This window comes from Rhinatrema bivittatum, chromosome 2, assembly GCF_901001135.1.
Source record: "Rhinatrema bivittatum chromosome 2, aRhiBiv1.1, whole genome shotgun sequence".
Lineage (NCBI taxonomy): Eukaryota > Metazoa > Chordata > Amphibia > Gymnophiona > Rhinatrematidae > Rhinatrema > Rhinatrema bivittatum.
This window is the reverse complement of record NC_042616.1, coordinates 153,005,718-153,028,101: the sequence shown is the minus strand read 5'-3', so window position 1 is coordinate 153,028,101 and position 22,384 is coordinate 153,005,718. Positions and strand designations below refer to the sequence as shown.

The following is a 22,384-nucleotide window of genomic DNA, read 5'->3' as shown; positions in this document are numbered from 1 at the left end:
CCCTGGAGATCTGCCTAACAGAGCAGTTATAAGAAGCTGTACAGAGACCATGAATGAAGGTCTCATTAACCTTTTATTACAGAATTTTTCCTGACAAGCTCTAGTCCAGGGGTCGGGAACCCATGGCTCGCGAGCCAGATATGGCTCTTTTGAGGGCTGCATCTGGCTCGCAGACAAGTGTCGCCATACTTCGCGGTTCCCCGCTGACCCAGCTGCTCCTCGGTCCTCCGCTGCCCGGGCTTAAAATACTGTCAGCCCGGGCGGAACGCGGCAGGACAGCTGGAGTCAGCGGCACCGGCGTGCTCTCTTCTCCTCCCCCCCCCCCCCCGCGGCCCGGAAGAGGAAGTGGAGAGCATCGGGTGCCTGCGCGGGAAGAAGAGACCACACTAGCGTGGTCTCTTCTTCCGCGCAGGCACCCGATGCTCTCCACTTCCTCTTCCGGGCCGCGGGGGGGAGGAGAAGAGAGCACGCCGACTGGAGTCATCCGGGTGCCTGCGCGGGTGTCAGCCGGGTGCCAGCGCTGGAGTCATCGGGTGCCTGCGCGGGTCTTCCCGCGCAGGCACCCGATGCTCTCCACTTCCTCTTCCGGGCCGCGGGAAGAAGAGAGCACGCCGGTGCTCTCTTCTTCCCGTGGCCCGGAAGAGGAAGTGGAGAGCATCGGGTGCCTGCGCAGGAAGACCCGCGCAGGCACACTGGTGTCCGACGGGAAGAAGACTGCAGCGCGGCTCGGAGGAAAATGAAAATCTTCAACCGCGGCCGATGGGACTCCGCCTTCGCCTCCGCGAGGGCTGAAAATGAAGGAGGTTAGCGTTGGGAGGTGGCTGCTGCTGCCGCGAGTTCCCGGGGGGGGGGGAAGGGGGAGAGAGAGAGTGAATGAGCGAGCAAGCATGTGTGTTTGAGATCCTGTGTGTGTGAGTGAGAGATTGCATGTATGTGAATGATTGAGAGCCTGTATATGTGAAAGAGAGTATGTCTGTGATTGAGATCCTGCCTGTGAGAGAGAGAGCATGAATGTAAGTTTACCATTGGGACCCTGTATGTGTAAGTTTGTAATTGAAAACCTGTTTGTTTGAAAGAGTATGTGTGTATGATTGAGATCCTTTGTGTGTGAGAGAGATCATGTGTATGTATGATTAAGAGCCTGTGTGTATAAGTAAGAGAGAGATCATGTGTGTCTGTGTCTGATTGACAGCTGGTTTAGGTGATGGAGCATGTGAGTATGTGATTGAGAGCCTGTGTTTAAATGAGAGAGAGAGACCATGTGTGTCTGTGTGATTGAGAGCTGATTTAGGTGAGGGAGCATGTGAGTATGTGATTGAGAGCCTGTGTTTAAATGAGAGAGAGAGACCATGTGTGTCTGTGTGTGATTGAGAGCTGATTTAGGTGAGGGAGCATGTGAGTATGTGATTGAGAGCCTGTGTTTAAATGAGAGAGAGAGACCATGTGTGTCTGTGTGATTGAGAGCTGATTTAGGTGAGGGAGCATGTGAGTATGTGATTGAGAGCCTGTGTTTAAATGAGAGAGAGAGACCATGTGTGTCTGTGTGTGATTGAGAGCTGATTTAGGTGAGGGAGCATGTGAGTATGTGATTGAGAGCCTGTGTGTAAATGAGAGAAAGAGAGGACATGTTTGTAAGCATGTGAATGAGAGTCTGTGTGTGAGAGAAAAAGACAGCATGTATTTATGTGATTGAAAGCCTGTGTGTGTGTGTAAGCGTGAAAAGATAGACAGCATGTGTGTAAATGTGTAATTAAGAGCCTATATAAGTGAGAGAGAAAAAACATTTGTATATGTGAGTGACTGAGAGCATGTGTGTATAGGTGTGTCATTGAGAGCCAGTGTGAGAGAGAGCGCTGGTATGTGACTGAGAGAGGAGAAAGTTCCAAGCAAACCACCCCACCTCCTGCTAATTCAGAACAATCTCAGGACACCTGGATATCAAACGTTCCCAGGTATGCAGAGCAAAAAAATTTTTGTATCCTTATTATTTTTCATTACTGGATCTTTGTGTCTGCTATTTTGAAATATTTTGTTGGTATCTGGAAATGTTTTATATGAGTTTTTAATTATTGGATATTCCACTCATCAGCTGTTTCGAAATATGTTCTTTTTGTTAGTACAGTTTTACTGCTGATGATTTTATATTTCTTGATTTGTTTTATAAGGATGTGTGATGTTTCTTTTTTCCTTTGTTACACTGCATACAGAGACTCTGGCTTGTTGCAGTTTCCAATTCAGTTTTTGTCTGCATGCTTCTTGTTATGCGTTTTGGTCTCTTTATTCTATGTTAGGTGAGGGACAGCACGTGATTCAGGTGAGGTTTTCTGCTGGCGTGTAGTTTCTGTGTAGGACTCTATAGCAGCCTGACTTGGTCCGTTTTCCTAATAGGAGATGTATTGGTGTCTTAAGGCCTGGTGTAATATTTTCAGAGACTTATTGTACTTTAAAAGTGTGATCTTACATAAAATGCACACATTTACTTGTATTTAGTTTTAAACATATTGTATGGCTCTCATGGAATTACATTTTAAAATATATGGCGTTTATGGCTCTCTCAGCCAAAAAGGTTCCTGACCCCTGCTCTAGTCCTTATAGAGATGCTAATGAGTATGACAGAAACTTTATCTCCTTGACATACCCCGGTGAGACATTCACCTATGGATATTGAGGTAATTGAAATCTCCATTATTGTGTTTCCATGTTCAATAGCCTGTCTTAAGTTCTATTAGTATTGTACAATCTGTTTCACCATCCTGGTCAGGTGGTGGCAATAAGTTCCCACTGCCACCCTCCTCCACATCACATATGGAATTTCTATTCAAAGGGATATCAGCCTGCAGTTTGTATCCTATAGAAGATGTGTTCTACATGACCCTATAGAATATCGGGCTTTCTCCACAGCCATTCCACCAATATGGAACTCCATCCCCACAAACCTCAGACTGGAAACATGCATCTCAACCTTCAAAAAAAGACTAAAGACATGGATATTCATACAAGCATTCCCGGACTCCAACTGATTTAGCTCATCCACGCCACTCCTTATCTCCGCCCACACTATAATCAATTATCTCCACTATCGTTTTTACATGTTTGAATTATAATCTGTCCTTTCTCTTCCTCCCCGCCAAGTTTTAATTACCCTGTTATATGTAACTGCTTTTTCCGCACCACTGTTTTAGTTTATGTTTCACGATGCACCCTTGTTTTATGTGAACCAGCATGATGTGACTGCGATCTCGAATGCCGGTATATAAAAACCTGAAATAAATAAATAAATAAATAAATAAATAAAAACATCACTATTTCTCTTTGCTCAGTCATCTCTATATACTATACTTTATACCTTGGTATCAGTGTGTCCCATTGGTTGTCTATTTTCGCCATTTCTCTGAGATGCCTATTATGCCAATTTCTTCTTGTGCCATTCACTCTAACTCTCCAATCTATGTGAAGTTTTTAGACTTAGTTAAGTCCATCTGAAAATGTCTTAGAGTTATATTCATTAGTTTCCAATCCGTTTGAGTTTACTTTAATTATCCAAACTTCTCCCCTGCCAAGTTCAAATAGGGCTCAGATCTAATTCAAACTCATTCACCCATTCTTAGCATTCACTCTATATTTCATATTTTTAAACCACTAACATGGCAAATAGTTTAGTAGAATGCGCAGGCAGCATTCATATGATAATTAGTGAAAGTTATCTAAAATAATTAAAATAACTAGTGATGCGCCTGAGCCAGTGAGTTGCTAATGACTGGACTGCCAATGTGATTTGTACAGAGTTCTTATCCACCTCCATTGTTACCTTAAAAGCAGCTCTCTCCATAGCAACGGTGAACCTGTAGAGGCAGAAATAGCTAATCCTTTTCAACTTCAAGGGCACCATGAAGGAATTTTAAAAACTACAGACTTTCTACGAGCTGGGCACGTCTTGGACAGAGGAGACAAAAGCAAATAAGAAGTATACTTTTGTGATAAGGTAAGAAAATTGTATCAAAAGAAGCAATAACTTCTTTCAAGATAACTATTCTGATTTTAATTGCAGAAATCCAGTTGATATCTGCATAAGTTTTGAAAGCTCATCCAGCTTCTTGCAATGTCACCACCACACAGTTTTCAATGAAGCCTGTGAGTGATGAATGCTAATTAAATGGCCATAATTCATTTAACATACTTTAGTATTCAACTATCTTTTCATAAAGCAAATAATGAAGATGATCTATAGTTTATGAGGAATGCATGTAGTATATAGGGAGTACGTTATTACTTCCTTAACAAGCAACACGTTATATTTCTAAAACTGTATTTTACATTGACTATTAATCAACCAAAGTAAAACCTTTGCATCTAGTCAGGAAGATAGATGAGAAAGAAGGAACAAAGAAAAGCACATCGTTTTCCATTTCTTCCCATTCTCTTCTTATTAAAGGCAATTAGCAGAAACTCTTGTATTTTTTATAATGCTTTTGACTGCTGTGGAATGCTTGATCACTGCAACATACGTTCAGAAATCATGAGTATCTTTCTAATTTATAAAGAGCCAATCTAGTAAGATTTTCACCTACTATACATTCTACAAAGATCTTCAGCAGCATGCTTTAAAATGTTCACATTCTGTATAAGGATTTCAATGATTTTTTTTTAACAGTGGTATGTTAAAGAAAATAGTCTTTAAAAAACAAATATGTTAATAATTTGAACCCTAATTTTTAATATTTTTAGAAAAAGCATAATATTCCTTTGTAATACTTAACATGAAGAGCACTGGTTTAAAAATATGTATTTTTCATGAGTGATTTTAATAAACTTGACTATGTACCACAGACTTTGCAGCAAAGCTGTAATAATTCTATGCATTTTTTTGCATAAATAAGTGAGCTTGACATGCTAGTCCACATGAATACATAGAAAGAAAATCCAGTACAAATGTTTGTTGACCTTTATTTCGATGCATTTTCTGAAAGATTAGGATGAAATGTTCAAGCAGTTTTGAACCCTCAATCATCTTACATCCTGCTGCTTCAGATCCTTAACTCTCTCTAGTCTGCTCATTGTTCAAAAATGACTTGGAACACTAAATAAACTTTAGTCAACCAATTAAATTCTTTCACACGGTTGCCTTAACATACAAAATCCCTTAAAGGTGAATTTTAAAAGCCTGACGCGCGCATTAATTAGGGAATGCGTGGATAAGTCAGATCCGCACATGCAGATCAGATATTAAAAAGCGGCGAGATACACGCGTATCTCCCGCAGCACCCACATCTTGGAGGCTTTCAAAAAGGGGGATGGTGTGGGTATGATCTGGACAGGGCATGGACGTTTCAGGGCCATGAACCAGGAATGTGCGCATAAATACTTATGTGATCCGGCACGCGCCAAGGCCCACTGCTGCATAACTTTACCTTGCTATGGATGACGTGTAAGTTTAAAAAATAAAGAAAAATAGGCAGATCTGCAGGGGTTTTAATGGTTGGAGCTAACTGGGAGAAGTGACGGCTATCAAACCAAGGGTAGCTGGAGGACCTCTGTCTGAACTAGGCCAAATGGGGACAAAATGGTAAAATTGGGAATGGCACTGGCCTGATGTATGCGGTGGAAGTGACCTTTGTGTGCCCACGTAAAATTTGGTGCACACGTGCTCATGGCTAGGCTATTTTATAATATGCGTGGATATATACACACAAGCTGTAAAATAGCCGCGTCCTTGGCTGTGGGACAACTCGTGTGTGCACATGTGCACCCTTGCGCCGGCTTGAAAGTTACCATCCCTGGTTGTAAGCCTAATGACTTTTTTACCGCTATGTCCAACCTACAGCAGAAGCATTCGCATACTGCTGAATATGTCTGAAAACATATCCCGTTGGAACAGACTTTCATTTTTGGGAGCAGTGTCTGTTTTCCTGTTCAGCATGGTCTTCACTCAAGCACAGCCAGTGACACATCATGAGAGCACCAACTACACACACAACGGAGGATCTCTGTTGGAAGTTTTACACCTCCTTGCAACTGAAAACAGTACCAAATTTCATGAGAATTACATGGAGGAACTTATATCAGTATTACTGGAGAAAACTGAATGCCCAAAAAGGAATCAAGAGGCACAAGAAAGCTGTTATCGGGTGAGTGGATAATAATAATTGGTAAAGTTATATTTAAAACCTAATTACAAGATTGTACTGTATGCTTTTTGTTCACACACTCCTTTATTGTACCCATGACTTGTATTAAGCATGAAGTACCGTATATCTCTATTCTTGCATATATTTTTATCTATAATCTGCTATTTATACTTGACTGCACCGAAGTAACTTAAAATAGTATGAGAACAGGGATACAATTGTAATCATGATGATTAATGAAACTGGCTATTAATCAACATTTTATTTAAATATATATTTTTATGTGAACAACAAATTCCTGTAAATATTGACTAATTACCATTAATAAGGATAGAGATAGATTATACCACTGAAGGAAAATCATTCTGTTAATTGTAGCAGAAATTTAATGAAATGCAAAATTAGTCCATACTTGATTAAATGTACCTTATTTTTTGATTACTCACTTCTTATCTCAAAACATCAAGGCAAGATACAATAAATTGTAAATATAAAAAACATACATCAATAAAACAAATATATCAGCATTAGTAATCCTAACATTTCCACCTGATTCCTGTCAGACCTGTCAGCAATGTATCCAAAAAAATTACTATTCTCTAATAGAAGGACTAGGGAGCACTCCATGAAGTGAGCAAGTAGCTCATTTAAAACAGATCGGAGAAAATAATTTTTCACTCAACGCACAATTAAGCTCTGAAAATCATTGCCAGAGGATGTGGATAGGGCAATTAGTTTAGCTGGGTTTTAAAAAGGTTTGGGTAAGTTTCTGGAGGAGAAGCCCATAAACTGCTATTAATCAAGATGACTTAGGGGTAGATTTTCAAAGGCCCGGCCATGCGCGTAAATCCCCAGGATGCGTAGAAGTCCCAAGGCTTCGGGAAAGGGGTGGGGAGGTGGCGGGGCATGGCTAGAGGTGCCCAGCACAGCGGCCATTTGCCACTATGCCAGGGGATCACGTGCCAGCAGGGTGTCGGCGTGTGCAACTTGCGCCTGCTCGAGGCAGGCACAAAAGGTAAGATAAGGATTTGTGGGGGGTTAGGATAGGGCTAGGGGTCGGAAAAGTTAGGGGAAGGGGTACGAAGGTTAGTATAGGGGGTAGGGAAGTTCCCTCCCAGTTCGCTCCTAAATTGGAGCGGACTGGAAGGGAACTGCAGAAGGCCGCGGGTGTTGTCGCGCACAGGTTGCACAAAAGTGCACCCCCTTGCATGCGCCGACCCCCGATTTTATAACATGCATGCACCGGCGCATGCATGTTATAATATTGCGTGTCCATGTGTGTCCGCCACGTAGCGCATGCACATGGACGCACGCGCGCATTCTTTTAAAATCTACCCCTTAGGGAATAGCCGCTGCTATTATTGGCATTAATAGCATGGGATCCTTTAATGTTTGGGTACTTGCAAGTATTTGTAATCTGGATTGACCACTGTTGGAAACTGTATGCAGAGCTTGATGGTCCCTCAGTCTGACCCAGTATAGCAATTTCTTATGTTCTTGTAAATTTTATACAGAAAAAATGAACTGTCCCATCACAGGCAGTCATTGACCATCCGTACATCCTGAAAGAGAAATCTCTCTCTCTCTCTCTCTCGGGCCGATACAGTAAAAGTCGCGGGAGAGTGGGCAAGTGCCCGCTGTCCCAGAGCACGCACAGGCCACTCTCCTATGCACGCGATTCAGGGGGGAAGAATATACTAATGAGGGCCTGAGATAAAAAGAGGCGCTAGGGACACTAGCGCATCCCTAGCGCCTTTTTTTTTACAGTAGCGGCAGCTGTCAGTGAGTTTGACAGCCGACGCTCAATTTTGCCGGCATCAGTTCTCAAACCCGCTGACAGCCACAGGTTCGGAAAACGGACACCGGCAAAATTGAGCGTCCGTCTTCTGACCCACAGACCGCAGGCCGATTTAAATTTATTTTTTTTTAGGATTTTTGGGGCCTCTGACTTAATATCGCTCTGATACAGTAAAAGAGCGAAATTAATATTGCAGCGATATTAAGTCGGAGGGTGTACAGAAAAGCATTTTTTTCTGCTTTTCTGTACACTTCCCCAGTGCCGGCAGAAATTAACGCCAGCCTTTGGGCAGGCGTTAATTTTTGAAAGTAAAATGTGTGGCTTCGCCATACATTTTGCTTTCTGGATAGCGCGGGAATAACTAATAGGGCCATCAACATGCATTTGCATGTTGCGGGCGCTATTAGTTTCGGGGGGATTAGACGCGCGTTTTCGACATGCTAGCTTTACCCCTTATACAGTAAGGGGTAATAGCGCATCGAAAACGTGCGGCCAACCCCCCCGAAACTAATATCAGAAGCTCTGATATTAAGTCAGAGGGTTTACAGAAAAGCTGTTTTTTCTGCTTTTCTGTACACTTCCCTGGCACCGGCAGAAATTATCCCCAGCCTTTGGGCAGGCGTTAATTTTTGAAAGTAAAATGTGCGGCTTCGGGGGGGTTGGATGCACGTTTTCGATGCGCTATTACCCCTTACTGTATAAGGGGTAAAGCTAGGTGTCGAAAACGCGCGTCCAAACGCGGGCTAACAGTGCGCTCCACCGGAGCGCACTGTACTGTATCAGCCCGTCTGCATGTTGCTTACAAACACTGTCACATGCTGCCTGCCTGATAAAGAAGTGCATTTTGACCAGGATAACATACAGTTACATTGTAACCCTAGGACAGAGAGATTATAATTTCTCATGTTGCTCGCTGCACAGTTAGAACATAGTGATAATGACTATAAGAGCACATCTTGCTTTCTTCTCTAAATATAAAGCTTTTTTCCTAATCGTTTCTTTAACTCTGAATCTTTAAAGCAAGGAGCTTTAAAATCTGTCTTCTCTCTCTCTCTCTCGCTCTCTGATATCCAACAGAGAATGACCAAGAACAAAATGGTCACTGGCTGCTCAATTAGGGGTAGATTTTAAAAAGGAGCGCGCGGGCTTACATGTGCGCGCACTACCCGGCGCGCACACATGTACGCCTGATTCTATAACATGCATGCGCAAGCACGCGCATGTTATGAAATCCAGGGTCAGCGCGCGCAAGGTGCACAATTGTGCACCTTGCGCGTGCTGAGCCTGCTCTGAGCCGCGGTGCCTTCCCCCATTCACTCCCAGGTCACTCCGAAATCAGAACAGCCTCAGAGGGAACTTCCCTACCCCCCCACCCCACCTTCCCTTCCCTTCCCCTTCCTCCCCCGCCCTTTCCTCCCTACCTTTTTTCTCTTCTTTTTTCTGTTTCTAAACTTACTTCAGCCCTGGGGCTGAAGTAAGTTGCACGCAATCCCAAGAATAGCGGGGACTTACATGAGTCTCGGGGCTTTACGTGCGTCGCCGGGCCTTTTGAAAATAGGCCCGGCGTGCATCACCTTTTTAAAATCCTGCTCTTAGCTTTTAGTTTAATTTTCACCTAAAAAATTATAAAAATCAATCATGCAGCTGCCGGCTAGGATAGGCTAGTTGTTCTTGCTCCTCCTTGTCCCATCCCTAAACAGTTCCACTCTGTCTTGCTTTGCTTTCCCTATAAACTTTAATGTGACTGAACCAAATGAGCTGAAAAGGATTCAGATTTTTTGAGGCACTGCAATCATTCAATTCAGAAGACCCAAATCAAATGAAATTTGGCTTATTTGGATCAAATTTAAAACTTGGATCATTAAAATGCTCAGTCCTACTAAATTCCAATATATTTTTAAAACTTTCCATATGTTGTGTTTACAGTGCCTAGAAGCAAATTATGTGTTATTAATGGTTGGAGGAAACTTACACAACTATTCCAGTGAAGAAATTCTCCAGAAAATCTCTGTTGTTCTTCTTTACTACATCATTAATCAAAGAGACTTCTGCTCTGCTGTTATCAATCACAGTAACAAGGATTATGCCTTCTATCTCCATGGGTTGCTCAATTTAAGGCAGGAGGAAGACTGCTATCACCTTTCTCATAATGAAACTGAAGATATCTTGGCAAAAATAAGACATCATTTTAAAATTTCTGAAGAAGGCATGGTAACATTTCTTCTTATATTCTCTTATTTAAATGTTTTTGGAAGCAAAATACATGAAAAGAGAAAAAAATATGTGCATTGTTTCAAATTGTATTTAGAACTGCAGGTTGTCTGTGTTCTTTGTTCTAAAGCAGTACATTTTAAATAATTCATTTTAAAAAAATGTGATACAGTTGTATGCAGAATGTTATGCACCCCTAGTTAAATTGTTATGTTTCAATGCATCTCTAACTGGACAGAAGCTGACACAACCTATACAAAGTGCAAAGGTAAACACAAACACTAACTGATACACAAAGCAACAACAAAATAACAGAGAATGTTTAGGAGTAAGGTTCAAAAATGTGGTAGCACCTAAAATATCCCAGAAAAGGCCTAATGGTATCATATATCACTGTGATCAAAGATGATCGAGCAGCTGATCATACAATGAGGGAGAGACATACTTGACTTGTAATATTTGACATAGAATCATTTATTTACCATTAGTCATACTTTTGTAATTTTTAATGAAAAATTACTATTTGCTGATTTTAACAGATTGAACATAATAAAACAGAGAATATGATGTGCAAAAATGCAGACACCCTTCCAGTTCATTCATTTCTATTTTATTAAAAAGTTGTAAATAAAGCCCCAAACGTTCATTGACTTTTTTAGGCATTAGTCAGGTGAAGACTATTCCACGGTTGAACACTATGACCCTTCTAACCTTTCATGTTGTCATTGTTGTTCTATTTTCAATAACTATGGGCACCTCTAAGCAGTTATGTGAACATTTGAAAATGAAGATAATTCACTCTTACAAAGCAGGGGAAGGCTCTAAAAATCTCTCTAAACTTTTCCAGCTAGCAACTTCAACAGTCAGAAACACTGGTAAAAAATGGAAGTTTCTACAGTACCTTTTTTGTCTATGGCAGACAGTTTAATTTTCATTTCATCAGTTCAAAACACTTTGTTCCAAAATGTTTCAGGCCTATCAAGGTTTCTTTTGCATACTTTAGGCGATGATGTTTGTTATTAGGTTTCCTTCTAACAACTCTCTCATGCAAATCATTGTTGTGTGAGCAACGCTATACTGTGGAGCTCTGGACAACTTCTCTAAACAACTCATTTAAAGTGATCTGTGTCTGTGGGTTCTGTATTGTAGATCTGAGCAGTTATGGGCAGTTCTATCAGAGATTTTTCTTGAACTTCTAGATCTTACTTTGACTGCAACAGATCCATGAAACTTGAAACTTTCAGTATGTCTATTATACCTACATCTTCGTTCAATGCCCAGAAGTTGAATGGGTAGTTTGGAGTCATTTATCTCTGTCTGCTCTATATTTAAATGCATCCAGGCTACTTCTGCCTTTATCACATTCTCTCTCTATTAGGATATTCTGACTTTCTCATAATGCCAGTATCCTTTGAAAACTATGGTTTTCCTCCATAATTTAGTTTAAAAACTGCTCTACCTCATAAAATGTTAGCACCAGGAACTGTACATTTAATTTACTTCTCCTGCATAAACATGCTTATTCCTCAGAAATCTGAAGTTAAATAGCTAAAGCATGAAAGGGCAGCCCTTTTGTAGTGGGTGCATCTGTTCACCCAATCTTTGTCCATTACATCTGGAGGGAAAGGAAGTTATAATGAGTCAAATGTAGTTAGCAATTTTCCCATGGATGTAGAATGGGAGAAATCTCTTAATGCAGCTGATCCTCATGTTTTTGTGTACAAGTAGGGATCAGGCTGGAAAAGAACTGTAAAGCTTAAGAGATTTCTCAAATTCCTGCCAAGCTCTTTCATAAGATTCCATGAGAAATTAATTACTATTTCAAATTCCATGACTTAATCAGTTGATGGATAGTGATAGTCATTTAACTGTGGTACTATCATAACACAGCTATCATTTATCTCATATACCCTTCCCTTTAAGTTATAGTTATAGTTTCCTTCATGTGTACATTGTCCCGGCTCTTCAGGGCAGGTACTTGTACAAACCAGGCAAGACTCACTGGATGGGTGTTCAAATAATATTTTACTGTGATTGTTGTTAAGGTAATTAAGATGTGTAAGTAAAATAAGTCCCAAATGAATCCAGGTTTTCAGGTGGTACAAGAGTGTCAGGCTTACAGTCTCTCAGTTCCTGTGTAAGTGTCCCTCAGTGTGGGGACGTAGAGATTTTTGTATCCTTCATTGGGAAAGAATATGTATCCCAGCATGGCCGGGGTGTCCTAGCAGTGGGTAGGATCCCTGATTCCCATTGTCCCTGAGATCTCCAGCCATACCAAAACAATCCTAACTGCCAGCACTCAAAACATTAGCAACCTTATCTATGAACAGGCAACACTGCAAATATTACATCAAGCCCTAGGACATCAATACACCTCCTATTGGAAAAACAGAACAAGTCAGGCTCCTATAGATCCCTATATAGAAACTACATGCCAACAAAATAGCTCACCACATCACATATGCAAATACAGACAGACCCTGACCAAATACAGAATAAAGAGTCCAGAAAGTATAAATAGAAACATACTGAGAATAAATGACTGGAACCCACAACAAGCCAGCCTCTAATTGCAGAACAACAATGGAAAAACAGAAACATTACCATTCTTCATAAAACATTTAATAATAAAATCAAGAAATATAAAACTCAATAGTAAATTCATATTCATAAAAAGAATACATATTTCAAACCAGTTAATGAAGAGAATATCCAAAATTTCCTAAACACCAATATAATATTTCAAAAAATCCAATAATTAAATATGTTCTAATATTTCCCCAAAAAACAATAAAGTATTTAAAACAGCAAAAACATCAAGTTACACCCAATAAATAAAACTAATAAGGGTTAAAAAAATCTCCTGCTCTCCATACCTGGGATCTGATTTCCAGTTACCCTGAGATTTTCATGGATTCGGGGAGATAGGGCCGCACAAACTTTGTCTTCTCTCTTGCTCACACAACCACAATATCACATTGATTCTCTCACACACTCCTTGTCTCATATACATGCCTATTTATTTTATTTATTTAATAGTTTTTATATACCGACCTTCATAGTAAATAACCATATTGGATCGGTTTACAATTAACAAGAAAATAACTGGGGTAACAATTCAAGTACAGCAAAAAACAGTAGGTAGGAATGAGTCAAAAAGTTACAATCAACAGGGTAAGAGAACTTGGAAGCTTGCAACAAGCTGGAAAGAAGATAAGGCATGAAATAAATATGAGGTGATACCATAGGGCGTACGGGTTAAAGCATAATGGTGCTTTAACCTGGAGGTGTCAGAGTCCATTAGTGAGTGTAATCACCATAACGGGTAAGAGTGAAGGACAACTAGTGATTGTCTGGTGGGTCGGCGAAGGCTTGGTGAAATAGCCAGGAGAGCCTATGCTCTCACACATACTCCCTCTCTCCTCAGAGACATATAATGTGTGTGTGTACATGCCTGTGAGAGCCTATATTTGATACGTGGGCTCTCAGAGGCACACACACACATATACACATACACACAGGCTCATACAGGCCTCATACAAACACATACACACATGCACATAGGCACTCACAGACACACACACACAAACACATAAGTTCTCACATGGCCACACACAAGCTCTCACACAGCGACAACACAGTGATACACATGCACACAGGATGTCACACAGCCATACACACACAAGCTTTCACACAGACACACATATGCATACAGGCTGTCACACACACACACAAACTTTCACACAGACACAGACTTACATAGGCTCGTACACAGACATACACACATACACAAGCTCTCACACAGACTCAGACCATACATACACAGCCTTCTGTTCTCTTTGGGCCTGGTAGGATTAGCTCCATCATGGCCCCCGGACTCTTCTTCTCTTCGGGCCTGGTGAGATGAGCTCCACCACGGTCCCACAGGCTCCTTTTCTCTTCGGCCCATGGTAGGATAAGCTCCATTACGGCTCCTCAGGCTCTTCTTTTTGGGCCATGGTGGGATGAGATCCACCACAGACCCATGGGCTCCTCTTCTTTTCAGAATGTGGTGGGATGAGCTCCATCTTGGCCCTGTGGACTCCTCTTCTCATTGGCCCCATTATGACCTGCTGGACTTCCTGCTCTTTGGTGGGGGGGGGGGGGGGGGTTGTCGCTAACATGGGAAAAGTTGTGTGGATGTACATGCAGTATATTATAGGGAACTCTGCGGGGGCACAGTATTTCCTCTTGAGCCACTGGCAGGTTTGGCTCCACTGGCGGCTCTGCGGCCTCTTCTGCCCCCCCCCCCCACGGTGTGCCATCTATGCAAATGCATAGTATACACACCCATTCACGCCAGCTCTCTCTTTATTACAAAGACCTGGCAGGGCAGTATCTCTTCCTTCTTTATCTATGCAGGGAGCCTAAACTTGGAGAGCACACCAAAACACTTCTTCCTTCCTCAAAATCAAAACTACACTGCCTCAACTATACCCTAGATTCACCCCCCTTTCAGGAATGGGATTATACTATCCAGCCAGCCTCTGAGGGAGATGCTATAGAGAACGGTATATCCCTTCTAGCTGACTAAGTACAAGGGCAGGGATCTAGGGCCATCTATTTAAGACCAATGGGTCTCTACAAACTCATAGACAATTGGTCTGCTTTATTACTCTAGACATTTCTGTGCTGTGTTAACTAGCTTAGCCAAACGGATCTGAAAAGAGAATGAGAAATGCTAATGGAAGCAAGCCTTGATGTCCATTCTCAGAGTTTTTTGTTCATTATAACCAAAAACGTATTCCGTGTGCAGTGGGCTATAAAGTATTCTAGCATATACTGTGTGTGTACTAAAAAGTAAGAAGGTGAAGGTGAAATGGAGTTTATACAAGCAGGCTACATATATGAGTTTCCCCATTTTGTCAAGGCTTTTTCTATTTTCTCTCTGTTTTTTTTCTATTTGATGTTGATTTCACTTTATATTCAACTTTCTTCAGTATTAAAATCTTTTGGCGCACAACACCGAGCATGTGAGTCCATATTTTAAATAGCTTTGAAAGAAAGTGTTAGGTTATAGAAAACTTATAAAAGCAAACATAGGGACGGTAACTTTCAAATCGGTGCACAGCACATATTTGTGCACATACGTCGGCCCTAACCCAGGAATGTGGCCATTTTATAACATATGCATGCATGTTATAAAATAGTCTGGCCATGCGCATATATGCACCAGATTTTAAGTGGACACGTGAATGTGCATGAAAATCCTGCTTCTACCACATAAATCAGGGGATTTTAAAAGGCACACGCTGACGCCATTCCCAGTTTTACCAGTTCATCCCCAGTTCGCCCAGTTAGGAGAGAGGTCCTCCAACTCCCCCTAATTTAATAGCCTTCACTCTCCTCAGTTAGCCCCAACCCTGAAAACCCTGCAGATCTGCCTAGTCTTCTTTATTTTGTAACTTACAGGTCATCCATAGCAGAAGTACATTTATGCGACAGGGGACCCCGTGCGCTGGGGCGTGTAAGTATTTACTTGCACATCTCTGGTTCACGCCCCAAAATGCCCACGTTCCGCTCAGACCATTCCCATGCCCTTTTTTGAAATCTTTGGAGATGTGCGTGCTGCGGGAGATCCGCACATAATTTTAAAATCCGCTCAGCATGCACGAGCCCAACTTTATTCACTCGTCTCCTAATTCATGTGTGTGCAGGACTTTTGAAATCTATCTCATTGTGTGTACAAGAGCTAGAAAGGTAGTTTCTAGAGTAGGCAAATTAATTTTATCAAATCTATATCAATGTAAGATGCAGAATATATTATACCACTCTATTTCTGTTAATTTTTTAAATGTTTCAAAGTTTACAAATATTTTTAACAATTTTACAAATCCTCCCATACTGAGCTCCTGCTGCCTCTTCTCTGATATTGCTGTAACTTGGTAACATTACATCTAATCTTGGGTTTTTAATATAACATAATATAATATATATCATAACAACAGAGATGATAGCAGAAAAGGACTAGTGGCTCATCCAGTCTGCCCAGTTATTCCTGTCCACACTGCCAAGAACATATCCCAGCTGTCAGTCATAAAGGGTGACCTCTTATAGGATATCACTCTTAATTCAAGAAAGATTTTGTTATTTTTCTCCTTTCTACTCTACCCTTTGTGACAGATGAGGATACAAGGTCTCTTATTTAATTTAAACTCAGCACCCCTCCCTTCCCATGTACAATCACAAAGGCTTGTAATAAATCTAAATAGCTAACCATTTTAGTATGACTGTTGATCAATCATCCAGTTTCCTAGATCCCTGTCACCATGCTGAATGATACCTGTCACCATTGACCTGCTGCATTGATCCTGTCAGTGCCAGACAGACCTAGTTACATGAGTATCTGCATTTCCGCTAGGACTTCTGGTTATTACTGTTCTTGCAGCCTGCCAGATAGGCTGTGTTGGTTTCCTATGTTTCCACTAGGGCTTGTATGTTAATTCTATTGCTTCAGCCTGCTGATGGACTCTATTAAAAGATAGTCTGCATTTTCTGCTAGAACGTCTAGCATTTAATGTATCAACTCTGCTATTCATTTTGGCAGCTCAAATACTTCTTGAACTTTTTGGGGTAGGTTACTCTAAACACATGCCATTAGGTCATATTTCTGCTCTTCACTTACTTGCAACTAGTGATTCTGTATGCTCATCCCATGCCTTCTTGAAATCTGTTATTGTTTTAGCTTTTTCCATTTACTCAAGGAGGACATTCCATGCACCACTACCCTTTCTAGGAAAAAATATTTCTTGATGTTGCTCCTGAGTTCAGAGCCGTAGCCAAGCCATGTGGTATCTATGGCCAAAACAGTTCTAACTGCCAGCATTCAATCCTTCCTATGAAAAGGTAACATTGCAAATATTACACCAGGCCCCGTAAATACCAAACCTCCTATTAAGAAAACAGAACAAACCAGGCTGTTATAGATCCCCACACATCCTGAACACAGACAGACCCTCACCAAATTCCTAATGTAGAGACTGTAAAGTGTAAAAGAAATGTGCAGACAACAACTGAACTGCAAGCCACAACAAACCAGGCTGTATGTAGTGTAACTATGGAAAAACAGAAATACCACCATTCCTCATAAAACATCAATAAAATCAAGAAACATAAATCTTAAATAGTAAAACCATACAAATAAAAATTGTAAATATTTCAAAACAGCTGATGGATAGAACATCCAATAATTAAAAACTCATGTCTCTATCCATTTCCTAAAGACAATAAAATATTTCAAAACACTGGATACATCAAATATCATCCAATAATTAAAACTAATAAGGATAATTTTAAAAATCCCCTTCTGTCCATACCTGGGAAATTTTCATTTCCAGATGACCTGAGATTGTCATGGATTAGCAGGGAGAGAGGAGGGGATTGTTGCATACAAACTTTCTCCATGCTTTCTTTCATACATGTTCAATCATATACACACTTACACGCTTGTTTGCCCTCTCATGTTCAACTGTATACACACGTACACATGCTTATTCACTTTTTCTCTCTCATGCTCAATCATACACACATTCAATCTCTGTCACATGATAAATCATATATATATTTATTTATTTATTTATTTAAAGTTTTTATATACCGGCAATCATGAAAACATATCTTGCTGGTTTACATAGAATGGGGGTGCAATAAAATACATAGAACTTAAGAACAAAGAACTAGAACTGTGGTGACAGAAGGTACAGTTACATTTAACAAGGTGGCCAAACTTGGAGTAGGAAAAATAGAAAAGAGGATAGAAAATGGTTAAACAATATACAATTTAAATGTAGTATACAAAATAGATAAATGTTATAAACAAACTGCAAGGTGATTTAGGAGTTATTGGATTGTGTCATTGAGTTGTGTCCGGAAAGGCTTGCTTGAATAACCAAGTCTTAAGTTTTTTCCTAAAATTTGGGAGGCAAGGCTCCTGTCTGAGGTCTGTAGGAATGGAATTCCACAGTAGAGGGCCAGCTGTGGAGGTGGCACGATCTCTTACGGTAATGTGTTTGGTTGTTTTCGCTGGGGGAACCAGGAGGGAACCTCTATATGCATCTCTGGTAGGTCTGGTGGAATTATGTACTTGGAGAGGGAATTGGAGATCGAGAGTGGTGAGTTGATGTATAGTTTTATAGGTGATAGTTAAGGCTTTATACATGATGCGGAAGTATACGGGTAACCAATGAAGCTCTTTCAGGATGGGTGAAATGTGGTCTCTTTTCCTTGCGCCTGTCAGAATACGGGCAGCTGAATTTTGAACCATCTGTAGTGGTTTGGAGTATGATGAAGGTAGACCTAGCAATAGGGAGTTGCAGTAGTCCAGTTTCGAAAATATGACTGCTTGGATGATCGTTCTGAAGTCTTGAGCGTGGAAAAGAGGTCTTATCCTTTTCAGGACCTGGAGTTTGTAGAAACAGTCTTTGGTTGTTTTGTTGATGTGTGCTTTGAAGTTTAGCCGGTTATCTATTAACACTCCTAGGTCTCTAGTTTGTGTGGTAGGGAGATTGGTGGGAAGAGTACTGTTGTTGGTGTTGTTTTCAGGTGAGATAAGAAGGATCTCAGTCTTGGAGGAATTTAAGATGAGGTGTAGACTGTTGAGTAGTTGTTTGATTTTTTGGTGGCATGATTCCCAGTAGTCAAGAGTATTAGAGTATGTGTCTTTGATGGGGATGATGATTTGGATATCGTCTGCGTATAGAAAAAACTTTAGATTGAGGTCGGTGAGAAGTTGGCATAGAGGAAGAAGGTAAATATTGAATAGAGTCGGAGATAATGAAGAACCTTGTGGGACTCCTATGGTAGAATCAAATCTTGAGGATTCCTTGTTTTGGAGTTTGACTTTGTAACCTCTATTGTTGAGAAAGGTTTTAAACCAGGAAAGGACGGTGCCTCTGATTCCTATGGATGACAACTGGTTTAGGAGGATAGCGTGGTTGACCGTGTCGAACGCTGCGGATAGGTCTAGCAAGATCAAAAGGAATGAGTTTCCTTTGTCGAGGCCCAGTAGGAGATGGTCTGTCAAAGAGATAAGGAGAGATTCTGTGCCTCGGTTTTTTCGGAATCCGTGTTGAGGGGCAAAGAAGAGATTATTGTCTTCGATGTAGTTTGACAGTTGAGAGTTGACTAGTTTTTCCATGATCTTGGCGATGAATGGGAGGTTAGCAATGGGTCGGAAGTTGTTGGGGTCCTTCGGGTCAAGGTTGGGTTTCTTTAGGAGTGGTGAGATTGAGGCCATTTTGAGATCATCTGGGAAGGATCCTTGGGCTAGAGAGCAGTTGATGATGTTTGTTAATGATGTGGCTATTGAGTCAGGAATAGATAGGAGTAGTTTGGTGGGGATGTGGTCAGCAGGATGAGACGAAGGTTTCATTCTTCTCAGGATGGTTTGTATCTCAGTGGAAGAGATGGGCTCAAAAGTGTTTAGGCTGGAGTTTATGTAAGTCGGGTGATTATATGTCGGGAGGGCATCAGCTGTATTGGAAGGCAGTTGAGTTAAAAGATTGTTGATTTTATTTTGGAAAAACTGGGCGAGTTCTTCAGCTTTGGATTGTGTCAAGTCGCTGGGGATTTCTCGTGGTATAGTTTGAGTGAGGCTGGATACATAAGCGAAGAGGGCTTTAGAATCAAAGACCAAGTTGTGAATCTTAGATGCAAAGTAATCTTTTTTTGATTTTGAAGTGAGGGCTTTGTATTGGTATAGCGTGGATTTGTATGATGAAATGGTGAAGTCACAAGGAGTTTTACGCCAAGTCGCTTCTTTCTTTCTTAAACTTTGTTTTAGTTTTCTGAGTTCATTGGTGAACCAAGGTTGTCTGTTGGAGGCATTGGTGTGAGATTTTTTTATAGTTGAAGGGCAGAGCTTGTTTGCTATATTTTCTGTTATATTATTCCAGGAGCGAATGGCAGTGTTCGGGTCGGTGAGATCTAATAGAGGGAGCTGTGACTCTAGCAAGTTGTTGAGATCATCTGGGGAGCATCGCCTCCTGTATTGGAATGAAGGTGAAGGGATATTAGGAGTGGTGGTTTCTTTCAAAGTGAAAGAGGTAGAGATAAGCATGTGGTCCGACCATGGTACTTTTTGGATCTTCAAATTTGATGTAGTCGTAATGCCTTTGTTGCTGAAGATCAAGTCCAGTGTGTGACCCGCTTTGTGAGTGGGTTCGATGACTAATTGTTGGAATCCCATTGCTGAAAGGGCTGTGAGGAGGGTTACGCAGCTATTAGATGGTGAAGGATTGTCTATGTGCAGATTGAAATCTCCTAAGATGATTGTTGGAGAATCCAGGTCGATGAGTGTGGTGGTGATTTCGAGGATTGGGGAGATGTCTGCTTCTAGGAGCCCTGGGGGGGCGTAGACAAGGAGGATTTGAAGATGTTGTGATGTGAAGAAACCGACTTCCAGTTTTGTGTTAGAAGTGAATGGGTGTTGGGTGAAATTAAGACTTTTTTTAGTAGCTAGAAGGATTCCACCTCCTCTTTTTTTCAGTCTCGGGAGTGAGAAGAAGTCGTAGGTCAGCGTAGGGAGTTGGTTTATTAAAGCTGTATCTGTGGGCTTAAGCCATGTTTCGGTTACAGCACAAATATCAGGCTTGGCGTCGGTGAGATAATCGTTGAAAATAAGGGATTTTTTTGTTAGGGATTGTGCATTGAAGAGTGAGAGTGAGAAGAGGGTGAGGCCTAAAAGCTGGGTGATTGGTGCAATCAGAATAGGGGTGAGTGATTTTAAGTTGTTGTGAATGGCTTGTCTGGTGGATGGTCTTTTAGGTAGGAGGCGGTGTTGCAACGTTGGTATTGGAAGAGCTGGAGACATAATGGATGGTTAACTGGCTGTCGCTGAGGTAAGATGTCGCTGAGGTTAAAATGGAAGGCCAATGGGGGGGAGGCTAGGATGAGAGGATAAATTAATTGGGAGGTTAGGGCTCTGGATGAACGCTGGTTAGCTGCTTGCTGGAAGAGTTCAGGAAGAGCGCTGGATGGTTGTTTGGTGAGCGCTGGATGGTTGTTTGTAGGATGAGCGCTGGATTGTTGTTTGGTGAGCGCTGGATTGTTGTTTGAGCGCTGGATTGTTGTTTGAGCGCTGGATTGTTGTTTGGTGAGCGCTGGATTGTTGTTTGAGCGCTGGATGGTTGTTTGAGCGCTGGATGGTTGTTTGGTGAGCGCTGGATGGTTGTTTGTAGGATGAGCGCTGGATGGTTGTTTGGTGAGCGCTAGAAAGTTGTTTGAGCGCTGGATTGTTGTTTGTTGAGCGCTGGATTGTTGTTTGAGCGCTGGATTGTTGTTTGGTGAGCGCTGGATTGTTGTTTGAGCGCTGGATTGTTGTTTGAGCGCTGGATTGTTGTTTGAGCGCTGGATTGTTGTTTGGTGAGCGCTGGATTGTTGTTTGAACGCTGGATTGTTGTTTGGTGAGCGCTGGATTGTTGTTTGAACGCTGGATTGTTGTTTGGTGAGCGCTGGATTGTTGTTTGGTGAGCGCTGGATTGTTGTTTGGTGAGCGCTGGATGGTTGTTTGGTGAGCGCTGGATTGTTGTTTGGTGAGCGCTGGATTGTTGTTTGGTGAGCGCTGGATTGTTGTTTGGTGAGCGCTGGATGGTTGTTTGGTGAGCGCTGGATGGTTGTTTGGTGAGCGCTGGATGGTTGTTTGGTGAGCGCTGGAAGTTGTTGCAGGATGAGCGCTAGCAGGTAGAGTGCAGGGTGGGCATAGGGTGAGCACTAGTACGGTGCTGGTGGGGTACTGCTCGGGGCGAATCGAAGGGGCGAAACAAAGGGGCAGGCCCCTTTGTCGCGCTCCTTCGTGCGCGCGACGCCAGGGAGGGTGGCGGTTTAAATACCCCGCCGGTCGGTCGCGCCTCTGACGTCACCGCCGCGACGTTTTCGTGGGCGTTTCTTGTTTTGTGCTGGCGGTTCTGGGGCGTGGGCTCGCGGCTCGGGTCGAGGCCTGCAGGGCACGAGGTCTCCGGGTCCGGATGTTCGCTCGGGTCGGGGCCTGCAGGAAGCAAGGGCTCGTGGCCCAGGTCGAGGCCGAAGAGAGCGGAAGTTCGCGGCCTTGCAGGAAGGTGAGCTGCTGGAGGGCTGCTGGATAGAAGGGCCGGCGATCGGCGAGGGAGCCCGATCGGGGTGAGCGGAACAAGAGGCCTTACCCCGACGGGCTTCAGCGCCGATCGCGCAGGCCAAGTTCACCGCTGGACCCCGAAGGAATCAAAAAGGAGTAAGT

At 42.1% G+C, this 22,384-nt stretch overlaps 1 protein-coding gene across 1 annotated transcript in view; it reads left to right on the top strand.

Annotated features, from left to right (window-relative positions):
• Nucleotides 1-5,957: 5,957 nt before the first annotated feature.
• SLC39A12 (solute carrier family 39 member 12) overlaps nt 5,958-22,384 on the top strand; it is a 114,555-nt gene continuing 98,128 nt past the window's right edge. Inside the window, exons 1-2 of the mRNA XM_029588748.1 lie at nt 5,958-6,125; nt 9,850-10,134. Coding sequence (XP_029444608.1) covers nt 6,045-6,125; nt 9,850-10,134 — 366 coding nt within the window. The 5' untranslated portion in view covers nt 5,958-6,044. The remainder of the gene's footprint in view (nt 6,126-9,849; nt 10,135-22,384) is intronic.